The 10,381-nt window shown below is 42.7% G+C and overlaps 1 protein-coding gene across 2 annotated transcripts in view; it reads right to left on the minus strand.

The window, feature by feature from the left end:
* The window catches only part of trip10b (thyroid hormone receptor interactor 10b), a 16,715-nt gene extending 8,453 nt beyond the window's left edge, over positions 1 to 8,262 (minus strand). For both annotated transcript variants that reach the window (XM_086082235.1, XM_086082234.1), the window contains exons 1-8: positions 8,111 to 8,262; positions 4,579 to 4,694; positions 4,441 to 4,494; positions 3,292 to 3,439; positions 3,137 to 3,199; positions 2,916 to 3,020; positions 1,716 to 1,844; positions 997 to 1,143 (exon numbers count right to left, since the gene is read on the minus strand). In XM_086082235.1, coding sequence (XP_085938361.1) covers positions 997 to 1,143; positions 1,716 to 1,844; positions 2,916 to 3,020; positions 3,137 to 3,199; positions 3,292 to 3,439; positions 4,441 to 4,494; positions 4,579 to 4,694; positions 8,111 to 8,134 — 786 coding nt within the window. In that variant the 5' untranslated portion in view covers positions 8,135 to 8,262. The remainder of the gene's footprint in view (positions 1 to 996; positions 1,144 to 1,715; positions 1,845 to 2,915; positions 3,021 to 3,136; positions 3,200 to 3,291; positions 3,440 to 4,440; positions 4,495 to 4,578; positions 4,695 to 8,110) is intronic.
* Positions 8,263 to 10,381: the final 2,119 nt, after the last annotated feature.

Below are 10,381 nucleotides of genomic sequence, written 5' to 3' on the forward strand. Positions count from 1 at the left end.
GCGCCGCTGTCCATGTTTCTACGCGGGCCTCTTTTGCAAACGCGCGCGGTGACCGGACAGGAAGTTATTGAGCTCAACGTCGCTAACAGGCGGCTCCACTCGTTTCCTCGTCGACTCATCATCGACACGTGACTTTTGAGACACGAATATATTTGTAATGTCGATATTATGACGTACGTGTGAACTAAATTGCATTCTCTAGCGCGCTAATGCTAATCGCGATTGCTAACCGTTTAGCAAAGGCTAGTTTTGTTGGTAATTAATAATGCATATGTACGTAAGTTAATTAATAAACACACACGCACGTGATATGAACACACGAAGATGATGATGTACGTGTGAACTAATTGGTCAGCTAGTGTTTGTTTTCCTTAAATGGCAGTCGCTAGTGCGCTAATGCTAATCGCGATGGCTAACCGTTTAGCAAAGGCTAGTTTTGTTGTTGTTTAATAATGCGTATGTACACAATGTAATAAATTCAACATTCAACACACACACACACAATATGAACACACATGAAGACGCAAAACACACACAGTGTGGTGATTTTGTTGTTGTTTGTTGTTTGTGTTGTGTGGTTCGATCGCTAGTGCGCTAATGCTAATCGCGATTGCTAACCGTTTAGCAAAGGCTAGTTTTGTTGTTGTTTAATAATGCATATGTACACAATGTAATAAATTCAACATTCAACACACACACACACAATATGAACACACATGAAGACGCAAAACACACACAGTGTGGTGATTTTGTTGTTGTTTGTTGTTTGTGTTGTGTGGTTCGATCGCTAGTGCGCTAATGCTAATCGCGATTGCTAACCGTTTAGCAAAGGCTAGTTTTGTTGTTGTTTAATAATGCATATGTACACAATGTAATAAATTCAACATTCGACACACACAATATGAACACACATGAAGACGCAAAACACACACAGTGTGGTGATTTTGTTGTTGTTTGTGTTGTGTGGTTCGTGGCGTGTCCCCGTGTGCGACTGGCCTGCTTTTCGTCCACTTTTGCTCCGGCCGCCGAGATTCCGTCCAGACATTTGGAGATGATGGGCTGTACCTTCTTCTCCAAATCGGAGAACTGGCAGTATCCTTCCGCCAGGCGATGGATACGACGCTCGTCGAGCGCCTGTAGCTTCTACACACACACGTGCGCGCGCACACACACACACACACACACGTATACGCGCGCGTTGTCAGCCGACGCGTCAACGATGTCACAGGCATTAATGTCATTAACGTGTTTTAAACCCCTCACCATTATGTACAAATATTTCATTCTCAATACACAGCCATTAATAGCTCAACTGCTGGCAACAAAAGTGAGCACACCCCTTTGTGAAAATCACCCAGCTCGACCCAAGTGTCAGGATTTTTGCCATCATTTTTGCAGCACTGCCCAAATCTTACGCAACACAAGAGCTCACACAGACCAAATACGTTTATCCTGGTCTCGTCAGACCACAGGATACCGTGGATATCAAAAAAGTTTTTTCTAAACTTAAAAAATATATATAATTCTCTCCACCTTGTAACAGTAACGAGTCACATGACAGCAGGAAAGAAAAATGGCTAATTGGGCCCAGTTTGGACATTTTCCCTTCGGGGTGTACGCACTTTTGTTGCTTGGACATTGATGGCTGTGAAATGAATCATTTTGAGGGGACAGCAAATGTGCACTCTTTTACGAGACGCTGCCGACGTTCTCACATTGAAGATCTGCGGTATCTCGGTGTAGTAGAAGTGGTTCTGGTCCTTGTTGTACTTCTGAAGTTGCGCCGCGTAGTCGTTGCGGCATTCCTCCGCCGCGTGCGTGCGCATGTGCGCGTGCTGCTTGGCCTGAGGCGGACCAACGACACAACGTGACAACAACGGCAGCGGGACCCAAATTGGCCACATTTTACTGTCAGCGTTCGCCTCGCAGCATTCGCACGTGTCACCTGAACGTTTACATTTTTTTACTGCGAATGCTTCTCTCGCGGCATTCACACATTTTTCAACTCATAACTGGCAGTTCTCATAATCGAGTTTTTTTATTTCTTTATTTCTTTACGTAAAATATTAAAATTGTTGTCTCAGCATTCACGCATTTTAACGTGGAAATGATGCTCTCTCAGCATTTCTCACCAGGAACGTTTGCATTTTTTACTGCGAATGCTTCTCTCGCGGCATTCACACATTTTTCAACTCATAACTGGCAGTTCTCATAATCCAGTTTTTTTATTTCTTTATTTCTTTACGTAAAATATTAAAATAGTTGTCTCAGCATTCACACATTTTAACGTGGAAATGATGCTCTCTCAGCATTCCCACCTGAACGTTTACATTTTTTACTGCGAATGCTTCTCTCGTGGCATTCACACATTTTTCAACTCATAACTGTCAGTTCTCATAATCCAGTTTTTTTATTTCTTTATTTCTTTACGTAAAATAGTTGTCTCAGCATTCACGCATTTTAACGTGGAAATGATGCTCTCTCAGCATTTCTCACCAGGAACGTTTGCATTTTTTACTGCGAATGCTTCTCTCGCGGCATTCACACATTTTTCAACTCATAACTGGCAGTTCTCATAATCCAGTTTTTTTATTTCTTTATTTCTTTACGTAAAATATTAAAATAGTTGTCTCAGCATTCACACATTTTAACGTGGAAATGATGCTCTCTCAGCATTCCCACCTGAACGTTTACATTTTTTACTGCGAATGCTTCTCTCGCGGCATTCACACATTTTTCAACTCATAACTGTCAGTTCTCATTTCTCAAAATCTTCTTTTCTTTTTTACATAAACACTAAAATAGTTGACTCTCAGCATTCACATAATTAAAAAAATTCTGATTCATAAAATCGAATTTTGGATTTTGTCAGTGCGCACACTCGTCTCTCAGCATTGAAGTGTGTGCGTGTTTACTTTATCCACGTCTATCTTCGTGGCGTTGGCGTCGCTCTCCGTTTTCTCCGCCTGTTGCGTCGCTTTTTCGGCCTCCGCCCACTCCTTGGCGAAGCGCTTCTTTGTCTACACACGCACACACGCGTCATTGATGATGTCATCAAAAGCGGGACGAACGTAATACCGAACACATGAACGCAAAAACCGCAACACGAAGATAAACGCAAAAGGCGAACACGTACGCTTTCCAGCTGTTTGAAGCTGCTCTCCAGGTTCTGTTGGGCTTTCTTGCCGTCGGAAAGATGCTGTGAAGGCAACACGATGCGTTCAGGGACAACGCTGGCACTGCCGAGTGCGCGCGTGTGCGCGTGTGCGTGCGTGCGTGTGCGCCGGTCACCGCTTTGCGGTCCTGCTTGAGGTCCTGCAGGAACTTGGTGAGCTCCACGCAGATGTTGGTCATCATGCTCTCGGCGATCATCTCCCGCTGGCCCGCGTAGTCGTTCAGCTCGTTGACGATCTCCTGCAGGGCCGCGTGGTTGCTGAACCTGAACGCACGCGCGCGCGCAACATATGAACGACGTTGAACGATGGGAGAAGGAAAACACACGCAAGCCGAACACGCGTGACAGACAACATAAGACAACAGAAAACACATTCAGGCTAATAATAATAATAATAATAATCAGGCGATTTTTTTTTTATTGTAATTAATCGGGCATGACTTCAATAGTTAACTCACGATTAATCGCAAAATCTGTTCTAAAATTACAATAAAATATTTTTCTCTCTAAGTTTTCATAATCTCGTTAACATAAAAGTGGAAAAATGTTAAACTAATAAAAATATGGCTGCATCTGATACAGTAATTTCATCATTCATCAAATTGGGTTCAAATGAGTGCGTTCATTTTGAGTTAATTCAAAGTCCCTTTAACGAGAAAGTGGCTCGACATTCGGGAGTGTTGAGTATAATGAAAGTCGAATTTCCTTTTGTACAGCAGAGGACTATTATTTTTATGGTAATCCGCTGTAAAATAACAGTATGATACTGGCGACCAGACCAGACCATAAATTAACGGTCATTTTGTTAGTGTGTAAAAAAAAACAACTGTAAAATGCAAATGAAGGGTTGACAGAATAATACTGTGATTAAAATTATTGTAACAGCACAATAGTGCATTACTTTTTACAGTAATCAACTGTTGTTTAAGGTCACAGTAGTACACTGTAAAAAAAACGCATGCTGCCGGCGCTTCGAGCTGCCAGTAGTTTACTGTAAATTGACGCTAATTATTTTTTACAGTGCACAACAAACAACCTAAACACACACGCTTATTTTTACAAAATCACATGCACACACGCACACACACACACACAAATATACAGATGCAACCTGAAAAGACACACTCGGAAGACACACAACCTGAAAATGACAAACGCACAACCCTTTACACAAAGACGCACACAACCATAACATGAAGACAAATACACAACCTGAACTATCTGGACAAACACACAAAAACACACAATAAACATGCAATTGTGACCTGCAGTCTTGCTCATCTTTGCTTCCTCTCTTGGCGTACTTCTTGGACAGACTCCTGCAACACACACGGTCAGCCGTACATCATCGCACAGTGACACACACACACACACACACACACACACAAGGCGAGCGGTCGCACCTGAGCTGCTTGGCGTAGCTCTGCTCGATCTCGGTGCGCTCCTTGACGAACTTGATGTAGCGCTCCACCAGGTCCAAACCCGCCTGAGTGTGCTTGTCGATCACCTCGTTCTGGTCCTGATGTCATGTACACACACACACACACACACACACGTGCGTGTCTTACTATCTTAGTGGGGACATCCCATTGACATAATGCATTCATGATGATTAATACAATCACGATGAATATAATAATCCAAGTCGTGTAAAGTTCACAATGGTAATTATGTCATGTTGTGACGTAACACTTTGAACGTACTTCAAAGTCAGTACAACATATTGATAAAGTCGTTCGAACAAATTGGTAACCAGAGGTGGCAAATCCAGGTCCAGAAAGTAAAAAATACTGCCACAATTTGGCATTAGCCTCAAGTGCTAGTTAGCTAGCTCCCTAGCTAGCTCCCTAGCTAGCTCCCTAGCTAGCTCCCATGGCGCTCGTTTACCTGCTAGGGAGCAAGCTAGCTAGCTAGCACCTGAGGCTAAAGCCAAACTGTGGCAGGGTTTTTACTCTCTGGATCTGGATTTGCCACTTTTGTTGGTAACCTTGTTCGAATGTGTTGATAAAGTCGTTCGAACAAATTGGTAACCAGAGGTGGCAAAACCAGGTCCAGAAAGTAAAAATACTGCCACAATTTGGCATTAGCATCAGGTGCTAGTTAGCTAGCTCCCTAGCTAGCTCCCTAGCTAGCTCCCATGGCGCTCGTTTACCTGCTAGGGAGCGAGCTAGCTAGCTAGCTAGCACCTGAGGCTAAAGCCAAACTGTGGCAGGGTTTTTACTCTCTGGATCTGGATTTGCCACTTTTGTTGGTAACCTGGTTCGAATGTGTTGACAAAGTCGTTCGAACAAGTTAGTAAAGTTGATCGAACGGCGTTGATAGTCGTTTGAACAAATTGGTGAAGTCGTTTGAAAAAAATGGTAACATCGTTCGAACGTGCTGGCAAAGTCGTTCAAACACACACACACACGCGTGCACACTTTCTGATCACACAAAAACGCACAATTGAATCCCAATAGATTACACATCCTGAACGAGAACGCAAACAAAATGAACACACAACACACTTCATGAGAACAACTTGCAAACTCTGAGCACACTCTAAAAAATGACCGCAGTGTGTGTTGCCGTGTGTTGTTGTTTGTGGTGCACACACACACACAACAGGGCTGTTCAAGCAACACGAGCGCATGTCAGCACACATTCGAAGTACAGTAATGGACAAAAAAAAAAAAAAAAAAATTGTGTAATGGGAATGTTTGCCATTTTGGCACCTGCGCAAATCTCCTCATGGGTGTGTGTTGTATGTGTGTGTGTTAGTGTACGTGTGTTGTTGTTGCGTGTGGTACAGCGCGGGAACGTCATGATGACGTAGTCTACTTGGAATTGCCGCACAGTGAGCGAGACAACGACTCCGCCTAAGTGATGTCAAGGCCGTTTGGGGAAGGGGGGGGTGGGGGGAGAGGGGGGGGGGGCAGTGTCCTGTTGGGGAAGGAAGGGGGGAGACAATGGAGAGGAAAGAGGGTCAAGGGTGAGGAAGTCAGCTGAACGACAACAAAAGGGCTCAACTTGATCACGCCCTCAAGTCGTCGCGTCGGCTTCGTCTGCTTCAGGGACTTCGACGACGCTGAGCGCTCCGCCGAAGTCTGAACCAGTCCGACTTGTCCACCCGCGCCGCTCCGATACCCGTTGACGGCATGCGATCCAAATCTCAGCTGGCGAGACCGAGGAAAGTCCAAGCATTTACCTGCGGTTTTGTATCAGTATCGTCCTGAATAACTGGAGAGGAGCCGTCTAACTAAGTAACCAACTAACCAACTAACCAACTAACCAACTCCCGTGTGAGCAAACTAAGAAGTGCGAGAACTACTCTAACTAAGCAACCGAATAACATTAGCATAGGAACAAACGGACCAATGAGTAAAAATTTACAGACAAAAAACTCTCAAGAAAATCAACTAAAAAAAGATGATGTAACTACTAGAACCAACCTACCACATAGCAACTAACTCACTAACAAATAAATGAGCAATTGAAGCAACTAATTTAATGAATAAAAAAACTAAATCACAAGCGGGCTGTCGATGACGGAACAAAGTTTTGTACTTGGAAAATATAGCACACTTTTGTATTCTGTATGAAATAAACCCCAAAAGAGTAATTTCTTCGCAATACTGAAATCCAGTCATATGTGGCGTTCCACAGGGTTCTGTTCTTGGCACGCTGTTGATAACCATTTACCCTTCTTAGCAATCAAACTAACTTATCAATGAGGAAACTCTGTAAGCACGTCATGAAAAAAACTCACAAACAACTAAATCAACTACGAGAGCCAACCAAACTTACTAATGACACAAACTAACAAGGTAACAAAAACAAACTAACAAAGCAGCATACAATGTTCGGCAATTGAGCTAACCAAGCACGTAATGACTCATTTATGAACATAAACAAACACAGCAACGAATGGAAGAACAAATAAAAAATAAAAAATAAACCCCAAAAGAGTAATTTCTTCGCAATACTGAAATCCAGTCATATGTGGTGTTCCACAGGGTTCTGTTCTTGGCACTCTCTTGATATCCATTTACCTTCTTAGCAATCAAACTAACTTATCAATGAGGAAACTCTGTAAGCACGTCACGAAAAAACTCACAAACAACTAAATCAACTACGAGAGCCAACCAAACTTACTAATGACACAAACTAACAAGGTAACAAAAACAAACTAACAAAGCAGCATACAATGTTCGGCAATTGAGCTAACCAAGCAAGTAATGACTCATTTATGAACATAAACAAACACAGCAACGAATGGAAGAACAAATAAAAAAAAAAGAACATAACGTCGTAGTACTACAACCAACTACTTATACTCATAGAATAACAAACAAACTAACGTAATAACTAGCTAACAAACGTAGGCACAAAAACGAAAACATAACTTCTGACTATTGTGCTCAATTGGGACAACAATAAGCTTTTTAGTGCCACAAATTTGAAATAATGGTTGCAATAACATCGAGGACATTAGGGTGTATCTGCTTGAGGGGAGTGGGGGGGGCGGGGGGGGGGGGGGGTAATAACCCAACAAAAATAATAAACAGCTGCTCAGCCACACGGGACAAAACTGACATCTCATAATCATTTTCATTGGTCAGAACCCCCCCCCCCCCCACCACCACCACCACCACCACCAAAAACAAGAACAAGGTGAGAGAAGGTGAGAAGGTGTCGTTGTCCCCGAAGTGTCCCGACCGGACTTCCTGTCATACGTAAGCAAGCCAACAGGTGAAGTCGTGTACTGTTCACCTTTAAGAGAAAACAGCAAAAGGTATGCGGGAGGGATTGCGAAATCTTCTTTTCACACTCTTCCACTCACGCGCATTATAAACTCACACTGCTTCCCGACATGACTTAAAGCAGAAAGACCTCAAAGTGACCATTTGTTGTTGTTGTCGTTGTTGTTGTTCACAAAAAGTGCGTGAAACTCACCCACAAATCAGTGCCCCAGTCCATGTCTGCACCTTTCGCACGTCTCTCGAGCTGAAGTTCTCCTGGAAGGCTTTGAAGGAAGTCCACGCCTTCTCACTGCACAAAACAATGCGGGTACGGGTTTTTTTTTTTTACCCTCCCTTCTCCTGAAACTGGTTTGTGTCATAAGAGAGGAGAGAGAGAGAGAGAGAGTAAAAAAGGGGAGGAGCCTAGCAGCTGAGTTGATCTTAAAGTAGCAGCAGCAGCACATGGTTCTTAAAAAGCTAAAAAAACAACAACAACAACAACAACAACACAAACGAGAGTGAACAAACAAGCAGTTAAACAAACGAATTAAAGCATTGAGGAGCAAACAAACAGAAACTGAAAAAACAACAACACACTATGTAAATAACTATTAGCAAACAAGAACGCGCGAAAACAAATTAAAGAACAAAGACGTGAATGAACGAAAGAATGAAGGCGTCAATGAACTAACTAGCTTACAGTAAATGAACAAACTATGTGACTTTAACTGCCGTGAGCAAGCGAGCGAGCAAACTAATTAAGGAACACATGAATGACATTTCTAATTGCTGAAAGAATGAAGGTGCAAACTAACTAACTGGTGGGGAAAAGGTGATTATGTAAATGAGCTGATCTCATCCAATCAAATGCTTTAACACAATTATACAATATGGAAATGTTTTGCACAATCAGGCTGATAGCTGAATTTTAAACCACATCATTTCCTCTAAATAAGTATACTTTGAAATCGATGAGGCCTCCTAAAGACAGGAAATGCCGCCGGAATCCTGATCGACGATGTCAAAAGTGACGTCACATCGCCCTGCATGTGTTTGACCTTGTTGCCACGGCAACTTGAGCATCCAACACTCCCTGCTCCTCTCTTCCTTGTTCTTCTCCTTTTTTTTTTTTGTCATTCTGGGGATGAGAGGTCTGCTCGTGTCACCGTGGAAATCGATGCTAATAAATGATGGATATCATCAAAAACATGATTCCAGAAAGTAGAACAGAGAGAGAGAGAGAGAGACGCACGATCGGACTATGTGACCAAAATGTGTGAATGCACGGCTAAAAGGAAAATACAAGGATAGATGGATGCGTTTTGTGGTTGATAAAAGCGTGGGCAGATACTTTGGATGATGGATCGATTGACGGCTGGATGGATAATACCTAATAATGTGCCCACCTGTCGCCATAAAACGCAAACATAATCATGTTGTAGTACTGGATGTGAACCACTAGATGGCGATGTTGCTATTCTTATCCTTCAACTCTCTCTCTCTCTCTCTCTCTCTCTCTCTCTCTCTCTCTCTCTCTCTCTCTCTCTCTCTCTCTCTCTCTCTCTCTCTCTCTCTCTCTCTCTCTCTCTCTCTCGTGTTTCTTGTCCTTCAGCCGTTGCTTGAGATGTTGTTTTCTCTCTCTCTCATGGAGCAACAGAAGAGAAGAGGATTACCAGATCGATAGAAGAGACAATCTCCTTCCTTTCTTTTCCCACAACCGCGCATTTTCCTCTTCTTATGCTGCTCGGGATCTCACCAGTGAAAACACATCAAGGACAAAGACAGACAAGAGAGCCGGGGGACGGCAGACGAGGAGAAAGTCCCAGAAGAAAAGAAAGGAAGGAAAAAGGGGGCGGGAATGAAGGATAGAAATGGATGGAAGGAAGACAGGAACAAAAAAAATAGGAATAGAGGAAACGAGACAGGAAACCAAAAGGAAAGAAAGGAAAGGACAGATAGCAGAAAGATCAACAGAAAAGACAGATAGCAGAAAGAGCAACAGAAAGGAGAACCAAAAAAAAAAGAAAATTAAAAAAGCATGTGAAAGGAGTAAAGTTAACTATAAGGAAGGCAAGAAGAGAAGTGATATAGAAGAGAAGAAAAATGAAGGAAAGGAAAAGAAAGGATGAGAAAGGGGAAGATGGGAAATAAAATAAAACACACTGCTGCAAATAAACACAACAAAATGAGTGTGTGTGTGTTTGTGTGAGAGTATTCCAAAAGTTACCCATCTTTTATGCATGAGTGTGTTTGTGTGCATAGCTGTGCGATTCCAATTACACGTGCCCAGTTAGGCCTACTTCCTGTCACACACAAACACAAACACAAACACACGCACACGCACATGCTCTAATTCACACATAATGCTGCCCCAAAGATAAACAAAGCGCATGTGCACACACAAACAAGCTTTACAATGGAATGTGTGTGTGCGTGTATACATAAATAGTTCAGAATGGGAAACAGAATGTGCGTCTCTTCCTGA

Source organism: Leptonotus elevatus, chromosome 8 (genome assembly GCF_054856555.1).
Source record: "Leptonotus elevatus isolate MCC_2025b chromosome 8, RoL_Lele_1.0, whole genome shotgun sequence".
NCBI classification, from domain to species: domain Eukaryota; kingdom Metazoa; phylum Chordata; class Actinopteri; order Syngnathiformes; family Syngnathidae; genus Leptonotus; species Leptonotus elevatus.